Genomic DNA, 26,825 nt, shown 5'->3' on the forward strand with positions numbered 1-26,825 from the left:
AAAGATGGGTGACATGCCTTCTGTACATTGTGAGATGGGAAAATGGAGAGCAGACTCAATAAACTGCTTAGAGGTGTGAGCATAGGCGCAACATTTTTATGAAAGTATTTATGTGTGGAACTTGATCTAGAAAGCAGTTCTTGAACTGTCTGTGCCCACATGTTGCTTGGAAAGTCCTTGGGTACCCCTGGCATAGGCACCTGGTGGTACTTAAGAATGATACCTGCAGTGCCCTGAGACACACCAGGATGGGTAACCACACTATTCCAGCAAATAAATATACATTACTCATCAGTGAGGGTACAGATAACGTGTGTATTGTCCTGGCTGCATACTGTGTAGCAGTTAAGCTGTAAAGTGACAGTGTCCCGATATAGAACATTAATACTCTGGATATGTATATAACATGAAAAAAAAAATAAATTCATGTGATGGAGAGGGTTGTAGGGCGGGGGGGGGGAATATGCATAAAAATAAGCTAAAGATAAAAAGGACTTTATTCAAGATAGCATATAAAGATTAAAATCTTTGTACCTGGTAATTTAAATTCCCCTAAAGTGTGTGAGAAAAAGTTCCTCTGTGGGAAGGATATTTTGACTAACTTGGTAGTGAAAGGATGGAAAGTATGGATTAATAAAGGAAAGTGCCAGTGAGCAGACCCCTTATGCCACGTGAAAACAGGATGCAAAGCTAATTTCTGCCATTAAAGCCTATCTTCTATATTTCAGAGCTGGTGTTTTTGTTATGTTTTCTTAGGGCCAAGATTGGGACTCCCTGGGGGAAGGTTAGGAGCAATGCCCAAATTTCCCAGATACCAAGATTATCCAAAGTTCTTTAAAATATAAAATGAACATTATTCTTTCAAATTACCAGTGTTATAGACCCAGATGCTGAGTTCTTCACAGTTTTTATTCAAGCAACAATACTAGAAACTGAAAAAGATCATTGTAAGAATTCTTGATTTAAGAAAAAATACCTATCAAAAGATATCTCAGCAGATGGATACTTAATGTTTGATTGTAGAACTCGAGTATCTCTTGCAACGATACTTTTCCTTTGGTCATCACTTAATCAGAAAAAATACTCGTCCCAGTTCAAACAGTACCTTACAAATAAAAAAGTATTATGACAGATCACTGGTACAAACTTCAGATGACTCTTCTGATTGTGATTAATGAAAAATGTTCCTGAAGTAAGAACAACTTTGTCTCCCATTGGGCAAGCTGCACATCTGAGGCACAAGTGCTTGCTGCTGGGCTGTATATTACACATTTACAGCGAGAACTCTCTAAATGCCATCTCTTAGAAGGAGGGAATTTCCTGGCAATCCAGTGGTTACAATTTGGCACTTTCACTGCCGTGGCCCATTTTCAGTTCCTGGTCAGGGAACTAAGATCCCACAAGCCACGCAGCACAGCCAGATAAAATGTGGAACTTTCCCAAAAATCATACTTTAATGCATTTTCAAAATTTTACCACAGTCATTTGTAACTTGCCTCATTTGCAAACAGACTTAGGTATTTAGGACAAAGTCATGTTCTTTCCTGCTATTATTTTCTGTCAAGTTACTTTCATAAAAGTTTTAATTTACCTCTATGGTAATAAGGATGACGATCATCCATTCCAGGCGGAGTGCCCTCTTCTCGGTCAGGTGATTCCGCATCAGATCTGTCAGCTCCATGCAGTGCTGAAGCTTTTCATTCATGACCTGCAGCAGGAAAAACCTCAGAAAGTACCCCGTGTATTTAAACGAACTCACTGAAGATAACAGTTGCCTGCTTCAAATTTCCGAGTTTCAAACAGGTATGCGGTGAGAAATCATCCCTTCAATTCTTGCTCCTCAGCTCTCTCCAAAGGCAACCTGCCAGTGCTACCTGTCTCCTTTCTGTGAATCCACTGGGACATTTTGTAATGCACAGATGTGACTGCAAAAAACACTTGGCATACCAAAACTCTTACATTCGTAAGATTTTGATGGAAGATCTGAAAGTTTTTGAGTCCTAGTTTTTCATCACTGCCCTTGGTAAATTTAAAGCAGTTAATAAAAGCAAACTTGAAATACGATTCTTTTAGTATGGCCTTAAGATGGCAAAAACAACGATTACCGTATACAATACTAAAACTGTTCTAAGTCCCAGTGTCAAAAATTCCCCGAACACAAAACTTGACCTACTACACATCACCGCTAGATGGCACTGCTCTTAACGCTTAACTGCAGACGCCCTAGGTTCTGCCTTCTGATGTCCTACAAGCTGGTTGAACGGGGGGTTCATAGAAAACAGACTCTTGTATTAAAGACGAATGCGGCCACTGACAAGCTATACTTCCTTAATCTCTCTGTATCTCACGTTCCTTCGGAAATTACAGAGTCTGGAAGACAAATTTTTAAAAATAGTTTTTGGATTCCCCTTGATAATTTCTGAGGTATGTATGCTGAGAGTGCAGGTGTGGTTGGTGGAAATTTGAGACAAATCACAGATGCATGTCTGGGTTGACTGAAATGTGCTAGTGCACCATATTTACCACGATTTTGCACAGAACATTACACAGAGCGAACCCCAGAGTAGGAAATGGCAACCCACTCCAGTATTCTTGCCTGGAAAATTCACGGAAAGATCCTGGTGAGCTACAGTCCGTGGGGTCACAAAGAGAAGGACGCGACAGCACTGCGAGCGCGAACACCTGGAGCCACGCTGGTGACACGTGTCTGCCCACTCCAGACTCCGTGGGCACCCCGCGGTTACCACTTTGGATACATGTGCAGAACAGTGCCTCCTCCTTTCTTCCTCTTCCTGTTGCTACTGGCTGCCTGATCTTGGTCTATAATATGCTCAGCCGTAAGCTTGCTTCTCTTTTCAAAATGCTGACCCACCGCTCTTCTATTTTCCTTCAACTCTGGCTAAGGACATTTTCTTCCTCCACTTCCTCAGCACCCAATTTAGCCCTGAGAAGTTGTAGATATTACCTCAACTCCCCTGAAACTTCCAGATGTCTCGTGAGTAACTTTAACACCCTTTCTGGCTTAGATTACAAGACCTCAGTTAACTCAAGTGTTTGATGACACCTGGAAACATGCTTCCTTTTGGCTTTTCTCCTCTAGGGACCAAATCCTGCCTCCGACATCCTTCTTTTCGGAGACTTCTCGGACCTCCCCTTGAATGTGGATGACATTTCCCAGAGTCCCGATCTTGTCCCTCCTGCCTTCCAGCTCTGCACTCTGCACGATCGTGCCCAGATGGTCTGTGGAGATGTCTCCTGGACTGGGGTCATTTCCATCCCACCATCACCGCTTCTGTGATACACATGAGCCAACTGCATTCAAGTCAAAGACTTAGAAATTCTGTTTATTTCAGAAGGAAACCATCACTGCCAAAAAAAAACACAGCGGAAAATCTGCATGATGTGAAATGGTGTTGGCTGCACAAAGTTGAGCCTGATGCTTGGGAAAGTGTGAGCTTACACATCAGAGGGCCAGTCGAGAGCCATGAAAGCCACACTACAGCGTTTCTCTTCAACGTGGAACACAAGTGTTACTTGCTTCCAGGCCTACATGTTATTTCAGGGTCCATGTGTTAACCTAAGTTCATCTCTTACACAAGTGTATGTATCCCACATTTTAAGAAAGACTGATTCAAGAAAACCTTTTTGATAAGTCCCAAATACAAATGGTTAATCCCGATTTCTCCTCTGCCCGAATTTCTTGCTTTACTGTTATTTATTTCTTTGGATATCACCAAAATTTTGGCAAACATTTCAAAACCTATTTGTAAGCACAATGCCTCCCTTTTAAACTGCTCTGCCCGCATTTCTGTCTATAAAACACCATCTTACTGGTTTCCTTCTTGGTGTTAAATTTAGCATTTCTCAAACGACGATTTTAAAAACGGCATTAACTCTTCCTTTTGACCGCGCGAGGTCTCTGTGGCGGCGCTCAGACTTGCTTCAGCTTCAGCGTGCACACAGCCTTCTCGTGGGCAGAACACGGGCTCGGTTGCTGGCAACATGTAGGATCTTAGCTCCCCAACCAGGAATCAAACCTGTGCCCCCTGCAGAGGAAACCCAGTCTTAACCACTGGACCTCTAGGTAAGCCCTTTAGCTTCTAAAGAAAAATTAAAGTGGACTTCCAGGGACCGCTGGTAATATGGGTGGAATGGTTTGTCCCCTCAAATTCATGCTGAAGCCTCAACCTCCAGTTTGATGGTATCCAGAGATGAGGTCTTTGTGGGTGGTGATTAAGTTTAGATGGAGTTTAAATTAACATCCTTGTAAGAAGAGGCAGACACACGGAGGTGCTCTCACCTTGCCTTGAGAAACTACACTGGGAAGGTGGGAAGGGGGTTCTTACCAGGAACTAAACCTGTACACTTCGCTAGATCAGTACGGTGTGGTGCGTGAACTGCTGCCCCCAAGAAAGTGTGTTAGTTGCTCAGTCGTGTCCGACTCTGCAACCCCAACAACTGTAGCCCTCCAGGCTCCTCTGTCCATGGGATTCTCCAGGCAAGAACACTGGAGTGGGTTGCCATTCCCTTCTCCAGGGGATCTTCCTGACCCAGAGATCGAACCTGGGTCTCCCTCATTGCAGGCAGATTCTTTACCGTCTGAGCCACCAGGGAAGCCCCCAAGGAATGTGAACGAAGTACTGCAGAAGCAGAGAGGCAGGCGGTGCCAAATTTAAACATACTTTTATTTTTATTCTTCAGGACACTACCCGAATTACTTTTCACTTATTTACAGCACTGATTAAGTGTAATGCATACATTCTCCTGGGTGCTTGGTTAAGGATTCAGAAATCAGCATTATAGCTGCATAGAGCTCACATCGGAGAAGGCAACGGCAAGCCACTCCAGTACTCTTGCCTAGAAAATCCCATGGACGGAGGAGCCTGGTAGGCTGCAGTCCATGCGGTCGCTACGAGTCAGACATGACTGAGCGACTTCACTTTCCCTTTTCACTTTCACACATTGGAGAAGGAAATGGCAACCCACTCCAGTGTTCTTGCCTGGAGAATCCCAGGGACGGGGGAGCCTGATGGGCTGCCGTCTATGGGGTCACACAGAGTCGGACACGACTGAAGTGACTTAGCAGCAGCAGCAGCAGCAGCAGCAGCAGCAGCAGAGCTCACATAAAATTTTTTTTTCTTAAAAATACCACAGAACAGACATGTTCCAGGACTCTTCCAGTAGTGGGACTGAGGGAACCCTGCCCACCTGCCCCAGGGCTGCAGAGTCGACTTCCCTACACTGGGTGTGGACAAAGCCTAGCCACTCCGGGGCGCACCGTCTCTGGTGAGCCCCACGTGCCCTCTTAGGATATCCACTCCGGCTGCGTGGTGAAGACGCAATGGCACTTTCTCCAGGGTTCCCCTTCCTACTTGGCTCTGTGATCTTTCAGCTAGTTGATTTCATCACTTCACATCTACGTTCATGATTGATCCTGTGTTGACATTTCTCATCTTCAGCTGTGACTCACGTTGAACACAGTGTTCATTCCAAGTTCCTAAAAGACATTCCTGTCTTTCTGCCTCTTCTCTGGGCCACACATGCAGGATGTTTCCTGCTTAAATCACCTTCATTGTCAGTGACTGTGATCCTAGGCTCTTTTCCTGTCCTCCTGTCCACGAGGGACGTGCAAAGGACACCGCAGGCATCGATATAAAAGGATGCCAAGATGTGAGGATTCCCTGGTGGCTCAGAGGTTAAAGCGTCTGCCTCCAATGCAGGAGACCTGGGTTTGATCCCTGGGTCGGGAAGATCCCCTGGAGAAGGAAACGGTAACCCACTCCAGTATTCTTGCCTGGAGAATCCCATGGATGGAGAAGCCTGGTAGGCTACAGTCCACGGGGTCGCATAGCGTCGGACACGACTGAGCAACGGGACGGAACGGAACGGAAGATGTGAGGAAGGAAACAGAACGAGGGTAGGATGTCTGAGTTCACACTTGCCATGCAGCGGGTTTATCTTCGTTATTGCTCAGCAACTGTTACTGACCCAGCTCAGCACTGCAGGCCGGTTATCAGAAAGGGTCTACATTTGCTTGTTGGCAATAATCTGTATACTTCATCCCAGCAATCAGGGTTCCACCAAACATCTTCATTCCAAGAGAAAAAGGGGAGACATCCAAGAGCCCTAACTCTTGAGCACTTTCAAATTCGTCTCTAGTAAGTACCGCTGCTCAGCAAGGTTGATGCTTCTGTTTAATGTCATTAAAGAATTCTCACAAGAGGCTTTATTTCCAAATTTTCCTTGAGGCATAATTTATATACAGTAAAGTGCCGAAGAATTGATGCTTTTGAACTGTGCTGTTTGAGAAGACTCTTGAGAGTCCCTTGGACTGCAAGGAGATCCAACCAGTCCATTCTAAAGGAGATCGATCCTGGGTGTTCATTGGAAGGACTGATGCTAAAGCTGAAACTGCAATACTTTGGCCACCTCATGTGACGAGTTGACTCACTGGAAAAGAGTCTGATGCTGGGAAAGGTTGGGGGCGGGAGGAGAAGGGGACGACAGAGAATGAGATGGCTGGATGGCATCACCGACTCTGTGGACATGAGTTTGAGTGAACTCCGGGAGTTGGTGATGGACAGGGAGGTCTGGCGTGCTGTGATTCATGGGGTCGCGGAGAGTCGGACACGACTGAGCGACTGAACTGAACTGAACTGAACTGAAAGTGCCCTTGTCTCCATTCTAAGTATATACAGTTTGAAGACTTATGAAAGATATACAACCATGGAAGTGACATTTCTATCACCCCAAATCCCTGTGCCCCTCTGAAACCTACTGCTCCGGGGAACCACTGATCTATTTTCTGTAACTACAAGTTAGCCTTTCTAGAATTTCCTATATATAGGAATTTTTTTCACTCAGCATAATGATCCTGATACTCATCCATGCTGCTGCATGGATCAGGAATGCTTTTTACTGCTGAGTGGTATTCCACTGTATGACTGTCCCACAGTTTCTTTATCCATTCAGCTATTAATGACCATTTGATTGTTTTCAGTTTTTGGCTATTATGACTAAAGCTGCTATGAAGATGCAGGTACAAATCACTGTGAGCACATATGTTTTCATTTCTCATGAATAAATACTCAGGATCGCAACTGTTGGATCATACAGTAACATAATTACATTTCTGAGGAACTGCCGGGCTGTTTTGGAAAGCGGTTGTACCAATGTATATTCTCACAAAGTCACGTATGAAACTTCCATTTGCTCCACATCCCTCCTGACACATGGGATCGTCAGTCCTTTTTAGTCATTCTAATGTGTGTGTAGTGACACTGCACTGTATGTTTAATTTGCACTTCCCTGACAGAAAGTAGCACTGAGCATCCTCTCACAATCATTTAACCATTTGCATATTTTGTGAGATGTCAGTTCAGATCTTTTTGCCCATTTTTTGTCTTTTTGAGCAGAAAGAGTTCTTCTGGGTAAGTCTTTTGTCAGGTTATATATTGAGAATATTTCCTCCCAGCCTGTGGGAGGAAATATTCTCAATGTATCTGTGATCTGCCTTTTCATATTGTTCTTTTAATTAAAAAATATTTATTTGGCTGCACCTGGACTTAGCTGGGGCACAAGGGATTATCAGTCTTCACTGAGGCAAGAGGGATTTTCAGCTGCAGCATGTGGAATCGAGTTCCCTGACCAGGGAGCCAACCCAGACCCTCTGCATGGGCAGCACGGAGTCTTAGCCACTGGACCACCAGGGAAGTCCCCGCCCTTTCATATTCTAAAGAGCATCTTTCAAAGATCAGTGGTTTTAGTTTTGATGAAGTTCAGCTTATCAAATTCTTTCTGTAAGGTTCATGATTTTTTTTTTTTTCTGTCCTAACAAATCTTTGCCTTCTCCAAGGTCGAGGCCTTTTTCCCTATATTTTCTTCCTGAGCTTTTTTAATTTTACCTTTTATATTTAAAGGTCTCTAATTCATTTAGAAATGGTGTAAAGACAAGACTAGGGCTCATCATTTTTTTTTTTTACATATGGCTATCCAATTGTTCTAGCACTATTTATTGAAAAGATTAGGAAAAAAAGAGAAGACAGCCTCAAAGACTCATTGCAGTGTAACTAAAGATCTGAGATTCATGTCACAGAGATAGAGCAGATTTCCCCTCAGAAACCATGAAGACCAGAAGAAAGTGGGACAGTAATTTTTAGGTGTTGAAAGAAAAGAATTGTCACTTGGAATCCTTCATCGAGGGAAAAAAAGATCCTTCAGGAATGAAGGGGAAGTCTAAATATCCTCAGATGAAGAAAAACTATACTATGCTTTTGTAGACTTACCGCGAAAGAATGGCTGAAGAATGTTCTTGGAATAGAAAGCAAACAACAGAAAAAGAAATCTTAGAACATCATTGAAGAAAAAAAAAGAACAACGGAAAGAATAAAATATGGGTACATATGAGAGAATTTCCTTCTACTCTTGAGTCTTCTGAATTATGCTGACGGTCGAAGCAAAAACTAAAACATTGAAGTTCTCTAAGTGGGCAGTAGAGGGATATACATGTCGTACAGTTTCCCTACTTGGTTCAGTCTGGCGAAATGTTGAAAAGTGGATTGTGATAAAGGTATGCATAATGGATTACCTAAAGCAACCACCACATACCTATGCAGAGAGACATACTAAAAAATGATACAGATGAATCAAAATGGAATTCCCTCCAAATGTCTAGGTAGCTCATAGGAAGGCAGGGGTTGATACAGACAATGACTTGGAGGGATCTCAAAGGTGTTATACTCATTGAAAAAAGCCCATTTTAAAAGAAACACAGGACGGTTCTATTTATATAATAATCCCGAAATGACAAAATTACAGAGCTGGGGAATAGATTAGTCACTGCCCAGGGTTAGGGATGGTGGGAGAGGGATGGTGGTGTTACTATAAAGAGACAAGCACAAGGCAGATCTTTGTGGTCACAGGACAGCCCTGTATCCAGACCTTGTGGTTACCTGGATCTACACATGTGATTAAATGTTACAGAACCATAAGCACACACGATACCAACATCCAGTGTGTTTTCAACTCTCTCTCACCATGGGGCTTACCTCCGTCATGACCACCTCCACCCATGTCCATCAGTCCACCATTCCATCAGCTGCCTCTCTCCTCAGCTTGGCTTCCATGCTTCTAAGTGCTCTTGTGACGGTTCTAACTGGCTGCTCTCTTGCTACTGTACTCTCCACGTATCTCAAACATGGCGGTTCCTCCTCCCCCCAACCTTTCTATGTCTGCCATCTTTCTACCTGTTGCCCACAGCAAACACCAGGCATCCTTACTCTTCTCTCTCCCCACGCCAACCACTTCGTCTGTCTTAAAGGATTCTTTTTAAAGTTCCATTCTTATTCTCGCTGTGGCCAGTGAAGTTCTGGACCTCACAAACTCTTGCTTGAAACTGGATGAGAAACTCCCTACTGGACTACTAGGCCTCCAGACGCTCACCAATCTTACTGAGCCTCTACAGTAAAACTCAGAATATCCTTGGGAAATCTAGAGATCTGTCTAGAAGTCAAAAGAGACATTTCTCCAAAAGCAGTTAAAAACGTTTACTTAATTTAAAAATTCTCTTCACATTATCATTCAACTTAGAGCTGACACCGTGTCCTCCTCTCTCAGCAGAAGTGCAAAACACATACCTTAACTCTACGAGTAATGCTGAGGAACCGACACGTTTTATCATAAAGTTCTTCCAGATTTTCTCTGTCCCAGTAGAAATCGGGAGTGATCAAGAAGTCTGAACTCAAGTTTATACGGTGTCTTAAAAAAAGGAAAATCATAACTCTTAATTTTTATCTCGAATTAAAAAATCATGGTCTCTATTTTCTCTTCTTCGAAGATATTTATTCATTGATTGGAGTGTAGTTAATTTACAGTGTTGTGTTAGTTTCAAGTGTACAGCAAAGTGATTCAATTATACATACATAGATACATCTCTCTATATATATTCTCTTTCAGTTCTTTTCCATTATAGGTTATTACAAGATATTGAGTACAGTGGCTGTGCTACACAGTAGGAGCTTGTAGTTTACCTGTTTTACATACAGCAATGTGCATATGTTAATCCCAAACCTCTAATTTATCTCCCCCATCCCCACTGGTAACCACAAGGTTGTTTTCTATGTCTGTGAGTTATTTCTGTTTTGTAAATATGTTTAATTTCTTATTTATATGGTGTTTTATAAAAAAGTTTTGAATGCTGATTCTTATACTACTTCTGTGAAACATGTAAACAAAAAATTTCAAAATCTGCAACCAAATTAATTCAATATTTACACTGACAGTTATGAAGTACATAAAAGAAAACCCAATGTAAAAAACTCTGAAGCTTCTTTTTTCATTCAAGTTTGTTACACACGCACGCATGGGTGTGTGTGGATAGGTACTCACATGACTACTGGTTTCCTCAGTGTCCTTCCAGTGTTTGATCAAACACTGGATAAGAAAAGTCTCTCTATTTCTACCCTTTTAGATATGAAGCCTGAGCTTGTTTTTAAAATAAAATTTACACTGTACAAGTAACACAGAAATAGTTTTTCACTATAAAAAAGAAAAACCCTGGAGAGGAATTCAGAAAACACCGGTAGGCCCTTTACCCTAACACCACAACTTAGTTCCTTTAGGCCCTGCCAACACTGCTGTTGTCCTGCAGGATCCGCTTCTTTGCACACACATGTGCGCACACACCTACATGTCTGGCAGGATGTACACACATCAAGATGCATATGAATATCTATGCTGTTTGTCTGCAAGTGGGATCATACCATATCTGTAATTTATGACAATTTCTCACCTGATATAACCTGCCACATTTCTACTTCTGTATCTCTTCACAGACTCACCATATTCCTTTGAATAATACATAAGCACTCTTATTGTAAAGCGAAGAAAACTTAGGATAAGAACAGTAAGGCTCTAGAGAAACTATTCACAAACCTAAACATATTTAGTCCTAATTTCTGAGTTTTGATATAGTAATTCACTATATGGAATTCTGCTCGCATCATTAAGAGCAGAGGAGAGAGAAGTCTCTGTATCCCACTTCTTAGCAAGCTCGAGGCTTTAGATGGGCTGCAGAATGCTCCTGACATTGGGGTTTTTAATTTTGTTGGTGTCCTGAGTTGGGGTCCCTGAGCTATGAGGAAGGCATGGGTGATGGGACGCTGGCCCACTTCTCACCAAGCCAAGTTTTAATACCTAAGGAAAATGTGGGACAACAACCCTTAGCTACACTACTGACAACAAACCCCAGTCACTCATCCCACACACGGAAGGGCCGAAGCACGGAGAATGCTGCCTGGTGAGAAAAACCCCAAGATTCAGGACGTTTCACTCCATAAATCCTGGGAAAGCTACAAGAATAAAATAAACTGAAGGCCATTAATTTAATTTTAAATGATGCACTGTTGTATCTCATCAGTTTTAAGACACTGCTCTTCCCACTTTTAACATCTCTGAAAACGGAGGCATCTTTAAAAGTGATGATGCCTTACAGGTGGCAGTTGCGACTCAGCTGTCATTGCCTTAGACAACTTACTTCCCTCATGTTTTCCTTTTTATGTATGCCTGGGAATACCTAAAATGATAAATCTACATCTAAGTAAGACTAAAAGAGCTATTTCAGGAAGCACAAAATTAAAATTGTGATTAAAAAAGCATTGTCTCATATGCTAGCTGGTAGCATTTTCACTTTCCTATGGCATGGTGTCTCAGAGTCGGTGAAAGATGATACATCACTTTTCTGTAGCAATTAGGTCTATTCGGAGTTATGATACAGTGACAGACTTGTGCTGAGAATCCCATTGTTCAAGTTCTAGAATGCCTTCCCACCTTCGGAGAACACCTACTCTGATGGAGGTTTATTGTAGATTAATTGTGGTCTCTTGCACAGGCAGAATCTCTTCCAGTAAAGCCCTAACACAGCCCAGCTGCTTCTAATGAGTCAGAGTTCTTCATGCTTATAACAAATGAAATAAAAACAGCTGCAATTCCCATTAAGGTACAAATGCTTGTTCTTTACCGTACAGGGATATTTTCTGCTGATTGTGAAATATACGAAGTACATCATTTACAGAGAAAATTTTACCTTAGGGCAAAGAGTTCACCCATTTTCTGCATAACTTCTTCATGAGATAGTTTCACTTTCTTCCCAGCTTTTAAAGCCTATTTGGGAGGGGGAGAGAGAGACACATACATACACACGCATCCCTTCACACCAGCATGTTCTAAGATGTACATTCCTAATCTCTTATTGAAAAATCAGGGGCTCTTTTCCCAAGTACAACTATTCCTCCATAGTAAAAACAAAACTAACTACAGTAGGCATGATTTTTAACATATGTAGTTTGAAATTCTGATGTAACTATAGACGCATTTTTCATGCTACTGCTTTTCTCAGAACTTGTCAAAACACTTGTTTCTTTAATCGAGAAAAGTGGTCACAATTTCCTTAACAGGAAACATTTCATTTTATTTCCTTTCAATTCAGTTACATTAAAAATATTATACCATTAGAGAAAGCTAATTTGAATTTTGGCTTCCCAGGTGGCTCAGTGATGAAGAATCTGCCTGCTAATGCAGGAGACACAGAATCTTTGATTCCTGGGTTGGTAAGATCCTCTGGAGGAGGAAATGGTACCCACTGCAGTATTCCTGCCTGAAAAATTCCACGGATCGAGGAGCCTGGGGGGCAACAAGTCCATGGAGTCACAAAGAGTTGGACATGACTGAGCAACTAATAAACACACAAAATTTGAATTTTAAGTTTTAAAAGGTTTCTTACTTTATCATTTTATATGTAACTTGATTTTTTTTTCTCCTTAAATTCAGTGTAGCTTTCTTACCAATCATTACTACTTTGTTGTACTTCTAAATTCATCATTATAGTGTGAAATTTGTATTTTTCCCCAACAGAACTCAATCCTTGAAAACAAGCATAAAATTGGTGTAATTACCTCTGGAATTGACTGAATAGATTCAACAAATTTATCCAGTGATGCTTCCCAGATAGCAAGTTTCACTAGAGAAAAAAAGATTAATGATGGAACATTTATCATCACAATTATATTTCCACAAAACGCAAAACTGCTCAGTACCTTCACTGCCATTTAACAGTAGTTTAAGAAGCAGATGTCCAAAACATATGAAACTGACATTTTAGAACAGTTACTTATTATATTACAAAAGAGGGCACTAAGCAGAAAGAGCTAGAGGAAAGTGAGTCAGTTTCCAAGCTCTGCTGGCAGATCAAAGCTACACTGGGTAAAATCCCTGATTTTCTCATACTGCACTCAGAAGCCCAGAGGATGAGCTACGCCCTGGAATGAAGGTGGCTCTGTAGCTGGGGCAGGAACCAGACTCTTCTGGCCTTCCCTTCCGCTCCTCTGGGCAGCGGGTACAGCTCAGAAGTCCTGAAGCTCCTGGCTGGTATGCACAAACCACCCGAGCAGCCTGGTATAGACTGGTGGCAGGAACCTTTCTTGGAGAACTTCCGCAGTTTCATACAGGTGTATGGATCTTTCCAGAAAAACTGAGAGCCACTGTGACCCTCTGTCCCATTATTGTGAAAAACCAGGGTGTACTTTTCTACAAAGAGGCCTGGGCCCAATCACACGAGGCTGAGCTTTCTCTGCCTGGATTAGAGACAGCCTAAGACCAGCAATCTTAGACAGAAGTGGAGAGAACAAAGGAGTGATGATAACAACAGCAACGATAATATAAAAGTATTCTTGGACAGGTAAGCTTTATCAGTACAGTTAATAAGGAATGCGTAACTGTAGCATGGATACTGTATTTTATACTCTATACTATATATATATATTCTTTGGGAATACAAAAAAGAAAAAGGAATTATAAGGCTTTGCTGAAGTACTCTGTGAAAACATGACACAGCCTACTAAATCCTTTAACTTCCTGGATGAAACTAACACTTTGTGATACCTTCTCTGATAAATAATAGTAACTTACCCGAGAGGCAAAGGGCATTTGAGAAAGCAAATTTCTCCAGAATGGCGTCATCTAAATCCAGCTCTGAATTTAACCGGATTTCCCCTCTGTGAAGTTTTGACTGCCCCCTAAGGAAAAAAGAAAAAGCATTTTCTAAATCTTGAAAAGTACTTTATCTCTTCTGAAAAAGTCACCTTATAATCTTTCTAGAGGGGACGGGGGAGCCTGGTGGGCTGCCGTCTATGGGGTCGCACAGAGTTGGACACGACTGAAGTGACTTAGCAGCAGCCATTTTGGCAACTTGTATCAAGTCTCACAAATGTTTTCATACCCTATGATCCAAGTAATTCCACTTCGAAGAATTTATCCTAAGGAAATAATGAAAGATGCGAAGAAAGATCTGTGTACAGAAAACTTTTTATGGTCAAATGTTTAATATTACTAAATCAGGAAAGAAACTTGAGTGTTGAAGGAGAACAGTTCATCTACAGGAATTTGGCACAAAAATAAACAAGCATGTTTTGAAAGGACATTTAGTAGAATACGGAAAATGGTTACAATAATTTGCTAAGTGAAGAAATGCTGAATATGTAACTATACACAGTATAATCTAGAATCACCTCAATGTGGTAGGGATGGGGAGGGAGATCGCGCAGTTATGAAAAATTAAGATGCATATGTAGACAATTCTGGAATGACTGGGGAGGCAGGGAAGGAAGGGAATTTGGGGATATAAGCATCACAAGCAAAGAGGAAAAGGACAGGCTAAACCTTCAGGAGAGATGTGAGACCAGAAGAGACAGATAAAGGGAGCTGGATGAGGAGGGAGGGAGAGGGCAGAATCCGCTCTAACAGCCTCAGGTGGGCGAAAACAGAAGACACGAGAAAGAGGGCAGGGCTGATGAGACGCTTTATGAAGGAGCTCGGCCCACACAGAGAGACAGCTAGCACCTGGGTCACAGGCAGGACTCACACACCCACCGCGTTAGTGGAGGTGAGGATGGTCTCTTCTGATGAAACCAAATCTGACTCCAAGACTGAGTCAAGGACTCGAACCTCTAGAGGCTGTGAGATGGGTGTGCGTGTGTGCACACCTACAGCTGTGTGTGTGGGACAATGCCCAGCAAGTCACAGTGCGGGCTGCAGGCAGACCATGGGAGGAGAACTGATGGGGAACGTGGCCACAAGGCCATGGGCTTAATCATGGATAAAATGAGTAACAGTTCTACTGGCTCCTCATCTGTCACGTCCTCGGCTCACACCATCGCTTTCTTCCGCACCCACCGTGGGCCTGGGTCCTCACTCACGAGTAAGGTACCTAGCGTCTCTGAAGCTCACCCGAAAGCTGGTTCGCCAAAATCCTGGCGACTGGGTCGGATGAAATGATTCGGGAAAGCTCATCGCTGGCAATGAGCACTTGGCTCTTAGCCCATCTACTCTTTCTATAGCTGGTATCTCTTCCAAATTTCCCTACAGCTCTGATTGCGTCACTTCCTTTCTCAGCACTTCCTTTCTCCCCCCCTCCCCCCGACCCCCTCTCACATTCCACTAGATAGGTACCTCCTTGAGAATAAAGACCTTTTAATCCTGTTCCCACTGCCTGCTCTCTCCACCCTAACACCTCTCCTCATTTTTGTGCCCTTGCTGGGACAGGAAAATCAGCCAGGATGCTGTCTCCCCAAACCTTTGACCTGAGCACGTATAGCAGGCCCCCACTTCTTGCAGGCACCTCTATTCCTGTGAGTGGTTCCCTGAGAGCACCCCCTCATTATACCTAATACTTTTTATACTCAAAATCAATGGGAAAAAAGCAAAAAGGATTTACTTAAGAAAAAAACGTTACTAGAATAATTTGACAGGTTCATTCTGATGAAGGCACACTACTTTTTACTCATTTCAGCTATTTAGGAAACATTATTTTGGGGTTATACTATCTACTTGTTTTAATTTATGGGTAGCCTGAGAAGTTAAAAAATTGTCTGTCCACTAATATTAATTGCTTTGGCTTTCTGGGTGTATTAATAGCTTTTTTCCTTAAAATTTGTCTCCAAATTCATAAAGACTTCATCTTCTCTACTGCTTTCCCCAGTTATTTCAAGTGCCTGTTTCGTAAATTTGATAAAAAGGTGCTTACTCGGTTTTTGTGTAGTTAAGCTCTTCATTTTCCCAGTGAACCAACGCAATTTCATAGGGCTGAATTTCATGTTTTTCCAGAACTTGCATCACATGCTTCATCTAGAAGAAAAGGAAGATTAACCTGAAATTATCCTGACCCCTCAGCGATGGTTTTAACATTTTAAAAATTACATTTAATGATGTTTGTTTTGTTCTTCAGGTTTTAAGGAAAAGCAAACTCATGGTGACGCTAAACTAACTGGAAGGATACATCCATTTGTTGCTACATTTGGAAAACACAGGGGAGCTTAAAGAGGAACAGAAACCACCATTCTCCCACAACCCAGAGAGAACCACAGTAACATTATGGCTTGTTTTCTTTAAACTGTCACACACACACAAAATGTTGAAGTAAAACACTTGTAGAAATTTAAACAACACAGAGTTACAGAAAGTGATAATCTCTCTATCTTCCTGCATTCCTAATCCCCGAGGGTAATCATGATTAAACTTGGTGCTTACCCTTCCAGATGTCCCCCTACATGTAAATATATGTATGTTTAGTTTGCTTTTTAAATAAATGGGATGGTACTGTACATACGAACATTTTCAATGCTATTCTCCTTAACGGAGGAACCACAACTGATTTAACCATTGTAAATGTCCATTCATGGGGGACTTTTTTCTCCTCTCCACTAACACAATGTCACATGCACCAGCCTGACGCGTGTATCTTCAGGGCCTGTGGAAATATTTCCTCAGGATTTGTTAGATCAAAAGACATGCACGCTTGTAACTGTGGCACGCAGGACGTTCACTCTTCAGTGTGGCACGCGGGATCGATAGTTCAGCATTTGGAATCTTTCTCTTTTCAGTTGTGGCAGGCAGGATTTCCAATCTTAGAATCCAAAGATTTACGAAAGCATTCTTAAAAAAATTACTGAGTACTGTCAGCCTTTTACATCTTTGCACCTTCAAATAGCCAATTTGGGTTACATTTTTCTTACATCCATTGCTCATCTGTATTTCCTTTCCTCCAGGAAACCACTCCTCAGTCTTTTCCCTCCCACCCGCTACGTGTGTGGTGCCTCCTTTCAGTAAAGCTGGGATTATATGAGGCACACTTTTAGTACCGCTCTGGTATTGTATCGGTTATAGTTTGTAACCTGCTCTTTTAATTAAACTGTATCACGTGCTGTGCTCAGTCGCTCAGTCTCGTCCAGCTCTTTGAGACCCCACGGACTGTAGCCCGCCAGGCTCCTCTGTCCATGGGGGTTCTCCAGGCAAGAATACAGGAGTGGGTTGCCATGCTCTCCTCCAGGGGATCTTCCCAATCCAGGGATCAAACTTAGGTCTCCTGCATTGCAGGTGGATTCTTCACCATCTAAGCCACCATGGAAGCCCACCAGGCAATCCCCAGGAACAGGCTTTTTTCCCCACATGACTTTTAAGCGCTAGATTCTACCTGATGGACAGTAGATTTTATTCTACAGATCTACTTAACAAGCTTTCTCTTATTATGTGTTTTGGTTATTTCTCATTTTTGCTATTGTAAATAATGTGTTGAACATTTCCGTATATCATTCGTCACCTATAATGTGATTATTTTCTTTGGATAATTTCTAGATGTAAAATTGCTGAGTTAAACATAAAGTTTTGATGTGTATTACCAAACTGCCCCTGAAAAGGCTGTATTAAACAAATCCTGATTGGGATATTAAAGAAATGAATTCCAGTGACTGAAAACGTTCTAGGAAACTTGATACTGATCTAAAATAAAACTCAGGGCAGCCAGCTTCCAGTTAACCGTTTGAACACTGCTCATTTTGTAGGTTATCATGTGAGAACTACACTTCCTTCTATCTGCAGTGTAGCTAGGATTCTTCCGATTTCCCACAAATCAGTGTGTGCCCAGAGAATGGAAAATGTAGGCAACCTGTAGTCAAAATGACAATTTTGGAAGACGACAGTGATAGAATCAACATCACACAATGCCGAGCAAAGAAACTGAAGATTACCTGTCATTTTATCATCCAATGGCTCCGGTTACTGAGGGCTAAATAACAATTTATCTCTGAAAACTACATTTTAATACTTTCGTACTTTATTTATACTTACAGTTTGGTCTTTCACATTCCAGAACACAGCAGCTCCTTCCCTGATTTAAAAGAATAAACTTAGTTAAAGGTGGAATACATTCTTCAGGGCCTCACACAGAGCCATGCTTTAGGTAGCTTCTAGAATGTATCTAGAATGCCAATTTAAAAAAATATGATTTATTATGGCTTTGACATGATGGCCTTGGATGGATATGATAAACAAAAGCTATTTTTTGAACTTTTCGTTAAAAAACTTGACCCCTCAAAAATTCATGGATTCCTCAAGTGGTTTGCAGAGTAACTATTATTGTAATACTATATAATTTCACATATCTAGGTTGTTTCATAACCTGATTCAATTTTTTTAAAAAATTCTAAATTCTTTATTTTGTATTAGGGTACAGCTGATTAACAAACAATGCTGGGATAGTTTCAGGTGGACAGAAAAGGGACTTGGCCAGACATATACATCAGTAACATCTTGTGGAAAAACGCCAAAGAACTTCTTGGTCAATCCAATACAAAGAGCTTCGTGGCCAACTTCTTGGCAATCTGAGTTCTAAGAGTTACGCAGGATCTACAAGGGTGCACACTGGAGACACCGTTCATACAAGACTAGCAAAGCCGAACAAGAAAATGAGAGGAGGAGATACAGCAGAGGAAACACCCCAGCTCCGGGAGAAGGTGTGAGGCAGGCATGCGATGCCACAGAATACAGAGCTAGTGGTGTGAATGGCTGTGGATGAGGGCCGGTAGGGGGCACTCAGGTCAAAGGTGGCAAGAGACAACCCTGGAAGGAACTTCGTGCTGTGATCAGGAGTTTGGTCAAATTCTGTGGAATTTTAAGCAGGGTAGTGTAGTGATCAGAATTACTTACTGTCAAATTATCCTGCCTACAGACAGAGAGACAGACAGACAGACAGACTGGTGGTAGGGTAAGAAGACAGGCAGTGAGACCAGGCAGTGACTGAGCTGTGGCAAAAGGCCAGGGTAGGGTCTCAGGATGCTGACTGGAGAAGGTATTGAAGCGGCCAGAGCACTAGCTCAGAGAAGCACCTCCAGGCAGACACGAGGTCCCAGGAACTGCATGGTGTGGTGCTCAAGCCCTGTGTGACCACGTGTAACTAACAGGCACCTGAAACAGGCCTGGTCCAAACAGAGCTGTGGTAAGTGGGACACACATGCCAGGTTTCACAGACTTAGTAAGAAAAGGAGAATATAAATCTCAAAAATTGTGGACTGGTTACATGTTGCAATGATAATAGTTTCGATATGCTGGATTATATAAAATACACCAGTAAAATTAACTTCAGGTAATATATGATGCTCTTACTAGTGCTGTTCAAAATTAAACTCATCTTTTTCTTTTTTAATTAAAGATGTGGCTATTAAACAATGTATCATTACATACGTGGCTTGCACTTGTGGCCTGCATTATATTTCTACTGGATGGCACTGATCTAGGGGACCTCAGAAATCCAAATTCCTCACTCAAGTCAAAAGGGATGTGATTCTACTCAGACTAAATGCTGAACCCGATTATGAATCATCCATGGACTCAAAGACAGGGCTGCCAGTTGTCAGCAATTGTAAGAACTAAGACACAGAAACTTCCCCAAAGTCTGTATTCTTCTGGATGCTCCATGTATTTCTGTCCTGCCACTTACCAGTCCCCTGATGGAGGGTAATTCACTTCAATCCCTCTGACCCTTGGTATCCTCAGCTGCAAAATGGGGGTGGGGGGCGGGGAACCCTCTTCAAGTGTTGTGAGGATAACATTAGATGATTTTAAATGGTTTCTACTATCATCACCATGCCTACTCAGCTGCTCCAGAGTATTTGGTGTTAAAACAACCTTTAGAGAAAGGAATGCATGTATGTGAGTCAGGGTCCCAGGCTGAAGTCTGTGGAGAGGTAAGGTGGTCTAAAACTTTCGCTGAAGAGTTTCAGAGGGAGAAGAAAGAAAAGGAAGAAAATGACAAGGAAGAAAAGACAGCAGGGCAGGATGCATGTATACCTGAGGAGGAACCCTGAAGCTGAATGCGAAATACCACACTTACATGTTCTCAGTAAATGAAAACCCAGGTTTATATATAAAGATAAGCACACACCAAGTTACCCGAGTGGGCCTCTGGTGATGACCTCAACGTGAGCCTCCTTCAGCCTTTTGCTCTCAGGCAGGCCAGAACGTGGGGGAGGCCATCGGTTCCCTCAATCCCTGCATCCTGCAGAGCTCCATTATTTCCAACAGTGGTTCCTGACTTTAGCCTCGTCCAAGGCTCTCTTCTGAGAACATGTTGAGTGCACCCTTTACTGTCATGAATCATGCATGACTCATAAATGACTTGCACAGATGATACAAAAGTGACATAGTGCTGAATGTTAACTTAGAACACAAGGAATGAAAAACCCCTGATATCTTCCCTGGGGCAGGGGGGGAATTCTTTACTTTATAAGAGGATTTACCAGCAGATGCCTAAAACTAACAAATTCTCCTATTCAAGTAACAGCCAAAGGATAAATTTTAATCACAAATCCTGACACATTTACTGCTAAGAGATGAGGTATACCTGCATCTTTAAGGACCACATTACCTGGCCACACAGCCTGCCTCCCACTGCGGTTGCTCTCCTGTCTTACCTGAAAAAGAATATTGTACCAGGATCACCTTCTTTTGCAGAATTTTCCACACCCATCACCAGAATGTTTGCTGCATCTGTGATAAAAGAGCAAAAAGCTATGTCACAAGGTGACACAAGGTTTAAGGGTCACCTTTAACAAAGTGCCTGTGATCATTTCTTCACATACCATGAAGTGCTCTGCAACACAGTCACACTTTCTACTAAGGTTTCTGAAAGAATTTAACATGATAAAATGAAAAAACCACAGGGAATTACTTGAACAAAATATTCAACAACCTGTGACACTATTATTAGAGCTATTTAAAACTCATGCTTGCCCATTTTGATTCAGTAATCATTAGGCCAGTTGATAATTATTGAAGTCTCAGCTTCAGTACAACTATGGTTCAAGAATTTGGGAGGGGGGTGAAGGAGGGATAGATTGGGAGCCTGGGGTTAGCAGATGCAAACTATTCTATAGAGAAGGAATAAAGAACAAGGTCCTACCAAATAACACAGGGAACTATGTCCAATATAGTTTTCTAAGATAATATGGTTTTCTAAGATTAACCATAACAGAAAAAGAATATAAAATGGGATCACTTTGCTCTACAGCTGAAATTCACACACTGGAAATCAACTGTACTTCAACTAAAAAAGAATTAAACTTTTTATAAATAATTTAAAATAAAAGTTGAGGAGCAATGAATATATTCTCTTCCTTTAACTATAATTTTATTAATAATATAGTTTTAATATTCTCAAACTGCTCATTCGCTGAATTTTAAATTATATTGTAGAAAGTGTGGAAAATAGAAAACACACAGAGACAAAGATACCCACCGTTTTAAAACAGATCTGGGATACAGGATGCTCAGGGCTGGTGCACGGGGATGACCCAGAGGGAAGATAAGGGGAGGAGGGAGGTGGGAGAGGGGTTCAAGAAGGGGAACACATGTACACCCGGGGCGGATTCATGTCAATGTATGGCAAAACCAACCAATAGAATATTGTAAAGTAATTAGCCTCCAATTAAAAAAAAATTAAAAATAAATGATAAAAAAAAATAAAATATATCTGATTTCAAAGTCAATCATGAGAACGACCACAGCAGTCATCAGTAGCTATTAAAATATTTCAACATTTTAAATATTATATATAAACATATATATTCACCAGTTACTTTGTATATTATTTTAGTAGTATTTATTATAAATATTCTATCATGAATTATAAATAACACATTTCTCTATCAATTAATAAACATACTAATATTAATATGCAAATTGCTGCATAATTTTTTAGCCTAAACTTAGGATTCTCAAATCTTGACAGTTCCTGATAGAGGTCAGGGAATGGAGGATTCAGGTAGAGACCAAATCCTGAACTTTGGTGCACTCACACTTCCCTGGGTACTGAGACTAAACTACATCGATGGATGGAGGGCAAGGGTCACACGTTCAGTGGAGAACACCATGAATGGAACAGGCGAGACCCAGGGCAGTGGAATGGTGTGAGAAGCCAAGTCTGTGATACACACGACCACACTGCTGACAGCCTCTGCAGTCAGCCAAGAAGACCCCAGGGCGAGTTTTCATCTCGGGGGCCCTGGACACAGCTGTTTTTCTAAGTCAATTATATTTCTTTCTGCCACCAAAGAGTCTGGTCAGATCATCAAGGCCGAAGAGCACCATGACATTTCAACTGTTTCTTACAGGGTCAGTGACGTTCAAAAACTTTCTCTGTAGCAGCGAGGTTTTCCACCTACTATTTTTGTTACTTTGAGGTCAATTCATGAATCTTCCAAAGCGTTCCAAGTCACTTATTTTTTCATGTATTTCTCAAGAAGTGTTCCTCACACTACCCTACAACCCTCAGTTTAATTCTTCTTTTAAACAGTGTGTTTATCTTTTAACTAATTCTGTTAGTTTAAAATATTTCTATCAATTTTATGGTTCTTCTGTAATACTAATAACTTTTAAATGTGACAGAAATGAAGTGGCATGGACTTTGATCATCCCAAATAAGAATGAGCCTATAAATAAAGCTGAATAAACCATACTGATTTTAATCTTATCTTTGTCATCTGCATAAAGAGATTTAACACCCCTTTTATGATATGGTTGTTTATTTAATTTTAAAAATTTTAATTGGAGGCTAATTACTTTACAATATTGTATTGGTTTAGCCATACGTTGACATGAATCCGCCCCGGGTGTACATGTGTTCCCCATCTTGAAGCCCCCCCTCCCACCTCCTGCCCCATACCATCCCTCTGGGTCATCCCAGTGCACCAGCCCCGAGCATCCTGTATCATGCATCGAACCTGGATTGGCAATTTGCTGCACATATGCTAATACACATGTTTCAGATACAGTTGTTTAAATTGAAAATGAAACCTAAACAAACATGTATTTCAGACAGTTATCATAGGAAAATTACTTTCTAATACATTTTAACATACTTGGCCCCTGGTTCAAGGAGATGTACCTCGAGGCAAGCTAGTCACTTCGACGTATCCATGGGACGTCAGATCTTGCGAGAGGCTTCCAAGATGGTACTCATCTGCGGTTGCAAATGCAGTGCATTGCATCAGGTCCTGCCCCAGGGAGAGGAGCATGACATGGGTTACTAACAGGCGCCTGCCATGGCTGTCACATTACAGGGAAGACTCTGTGCTGCAAAGCTGGCAGGCGAGCCTTTTCTCCAAACACCTCAAAAATTCGGACACAGGATGTGAGAAAGATGGAAAACAAGACATCACAGGGAGGCAGATTTCAGCTCAACCTACGCAAGAGCTTTCTCCTGCTCGTCAAAAGGATGAAATGGCCTAGATGAAAATGGAACCAACTCCACCAGTTGCGCTTCAAGCGCAGACTGAACACAAGATAGAGAGGATTAAGGGACTGTATGGGCGCCGGGATGAAATGCTATTTAAAGTCTGTCCAACCTTGAGTCCACGGCTCTTTCTCCCAGCAGTATTATTATTTCCGGTCATTTGCTAATCTGCCACTAGCCTTGAACAGGCAGAGATTAGTCTGTATCTACAAAGGAATTACAGATTTTTTTGCTCTGTTTAATTTCACTCTGGTTGAAAGTTCTCCAAATCTGAGAATGAGTCCAGGTTTGGAGGTGAGTGCTCTGGCTTCTGCACTAGGAGTCTCACTTGTGTGTTCATGTACATATTTGTGTTGTGTCTGTACAGAACACACATGGCAAGCATACGGCCCAGCACATGGTGTTTTTGTCAAACTGTAGGTCACAAGCTATTAGTGAGTCCTGATGTTGATTTAGTTGGCCCAAACCTGCTTAAAAAAAATAGAATAAAATAGAAAATATTAGAGTTCATAATTCATAGTAAGGGTAACTTTTATTTTATGATGTTTTCTGTCACATATATGTCTATGTAGGTATGCTGGGTCACTACATAGAATGTAAAATTCCTCACCATTGAATGTGGTCAATAAAATTCAGAAGCTACCGGCAGAGGCAGAGGTGCTCAGAGGTCAGGCACAGAATTAGATTCATTAAAAAAAAAAAACAACCTCAGAATAACAAGGTTGTTGTGAAGTTTACACAAGCTGATGAATGTCAACTTCTCAGAACCATGACAAGCACAAATGTTCAACATTTGTTAGTTGTTACTACAGCAAAGATATATACAGGTTTGTGTTAGTTGCTCAGTTGTGTCTAACTCTTTGCAACCTCATGGGCTATAGCCCCGCCAGGCTCCTCTGTCCATGGGATTCTCCAGGCAAGAATGCTGTAGTGGGTTGCCATTTGCTTCTCCAGGGGATCTTCCTGACCCAGGGATCGAACTCGGGGCTTCTACATCACAGGCAGATTCTTTACCGTCTGAGCCACTGGGGACATATATGCTTAAACCATCAAAATGCAAGGGGGCTAAAAAGTCTATCAAGTAGTTTACATCTGGATTTTCATTTGTTCATAATTTTATATTTTAGTATCCACCTGTCAGAACATTAGCACGTCTACTGCCTTTGGTACATATGGTGCTTTGGCCCAATGCTGGTCAAAAGAGTTTTATGAGTCACTAAATCAAAATTTATTCCTAAGATTTACTCATCTTGGCTCCTAATTTCTTTCCCTGTTACATTCCTAATATGCAATTTAAGAAAAGCAGCACATACATTCCTTCCTTCCTCCTACTTTTGTTACCTAACTCCTGGCCCCTTCTCAAGAAATGACTTCACCCTGCTTTGCCTCTTCTTCCATCTGTTCTAATGTGTGGTTTAAAAAGCACCAGAAGAATACACGGAGGACCTGAAAACCTAAAATCAGTAAATTATCCACTCAGAAGCAAAACACTCTTCTTACTGATTTTTACTCAATTAGGGAAAAAAAGCTGAACTTGTTGCCAAACGTGAGATAAATGGATATGGGACCCTCCTGATAAGCCTGATTCCCAGTCAGGACAGACTGACTGACAAAAACACGTGGATTCGAACAGCCAGATGAAAGCTGCTTCCTGGAGTACAGAAACAGGTTCTGTGCTTGCGGTTTAGAACGGCAGGCACTAGTTGTTCTTTTAAGGCTCCATGGAGTTAAGAGGAGCTGGCAGGATATGAGATTAAGGTGACCGAAAGAAAGGAATCGAGGTAAGAGGCCTCAGGCAAGGCCACGGCAGGCAAGCTCTACTCTGCAAAACCTGACAAACTTCAGTTGGCTACACAAAATCCCAGGGCATCCAGCTGGACGTCAGAGTTCCTTCTGGGGCTGCTAGAGCTGATGTGCTTAGTTTAGGCTGCAGTGGGAAGAGCAGGACACGTGAAGGAGAAGACAGGAGATAAGGAGAAGATCAACAGCTAGTCCAGTGGAGGGTCTTCCCATTACTGTCCTGGAAATGGCACTGGCTGGCTGTCTCCAGCACCAGAACCTCATGCTGGCAGCTGGGAGAACTATTCAACTGAAGAGTCACCCACATCGTGTTTTCAAGGTCTCAACCAACAATAAATTGCCATTTGACACAAAATCCAGACTTCTAGCATCTTTCACACCTGGCAGTAACTGGCCAGGGTCGAAGTGGGGGCCAGGTTCTTTGGTTGACACTGTCCCTCCCACTCCCTCCTGTCTCACGCCTGCTTCACCATCACGTTTGTTTTTGATCAGGCCCATCTGTGCTAAAAAAAAAAAGAGAGAAAAAAAAAACCTTACTGTTTTACATTCTCAAAAATGGCATAAGTCAAAGCATTCAATCACTACTTCCAGGAGAAAATATGTGCTGGGCTCCAAAGAGTCAGGTTATAAATTTTTAAACACAGTCTGTTTTTACTTAGTCATTCCAAGGATCTTTGCAGATTTTCTGAAGATGGTCACCTTTCCTTCTCTCGCCATCTCCTGTTTAGTTTGGCTCAAAGTTTCAGCCAGTGTCATGCAGCATGTGGCTCAGTCTACATCACCTAACCTCTATGGCTCGCCACACTACTTTCTGTATCATCCTTAAACATCTGGGACTGGAGTCAATTTAAGTTATGAACCTTCTATCAATAAACGATTCACAAGGTTTACCAATTTGACCTGTTAGACATATCTTTGGGGAGTTTTATTTCCTTTGCTTTTTGATTCCAAGACTGTATTTAAATCCATTTGGTAAAGGGAAAGAGTGTGTTTCATCTTCCCATTAACATCCCCGCCCATCCCCGCCACCCACCCCCACCATCATTTAAAGATGTTTTTACTCTGCCAGAAGCTTTCACTTTCCGACACGTCTTTTTCTGGATTTTTTTTTTTTATAATGAATCATTCTTTTTTGGGCATTAAATACAAATATTAATATATAACAAATTTCAGGTTCTAGGATGGGGATCAACAACTTGTTCTTAAATAAATGTGTCAAACCAACCTAAAACTGTTCTTGGATTTACAACTTAAATTTAGGCCTTTCTATTTTAAAATGTTAAACAAACAAAAACCAAACCAAAGCCAAGAAAACCACTGTGTGTGGAGTATGTTTCATTCTTCTGGTCACAGAAAACATATTCCAGCAGATGGGGCTAGAAATTTATATATGATTCTTATTTTAGAATAT

At 41.7% G+C, this 26,825-nt stretch overlaps 1 protein-coding gene across 5 annotated transcripts in view; it reads right to left on the reverse strand.

The window, feature by feature from the left end:
• Nucleotides 1-891: 891 nt before the first annotated feature.
• Nucleotides 892-26,825, reverse strand: part of RMND1 (required for meiotic nuclear division 1 homolog) — a 34,371-nt gene continuing 8,437 nt past the window's right edge. For 2 of the 5 annotated variants that reach the window (XM_055432798.2, XM_055432797.2), the window contains exons 3-12: nucleotides 23,267-23,375; nucleotides 20,796-20,871; nucleotides 18,175-18,214; nucleotides 16,076-16,176; nucleotides 13,963-14,069; nucleotides 12,951-13,015; nucleotides 12,083-12,159; nucleotides 9,636-9,756; nucleotides 1,592-1,708; nucleotides 892-1,105 (exon numbers count right to left, since the gene is read on the reverse strand). In XM_055432798.2, coding sequence (XP_055288773.1) covers nucleotides 1,064-1,105; nucleotides 1,592-1,708; nucleotides 9,636-9,756; nucleotides 12,083-12,159; nucleotides 12,951-13,015; nucleotides 13,963-14,069; nucleotides 16,076-16,176; nucleotides 18,175-18,214; nucleotides 20,796-20,871; nucleotides 23,267-23,375 — 855 coding nt within the window. In that variant the 3' untranslated portion in view covers nucleotides 892-1,063. The other 3 variants (XM_088840826.1, XM_088840825.1, XM_088840827.1) reach the window with 3 other exon arrangements.

The sequence above is a fragment of the Moschus berezovskii genome, chromosome 10, assembly GCF_049115385.1.
Source record: "Moschus berezovskii isolate FMDL1 chromosome 10, NW_MosBer_1.0, whole genome shotgun sequence".
NCBI lineage: Eukaryota > Metazoa > Chordata > Mammalia > Artiodactyla > Moschidae > Moschus > Moschus berezovskii.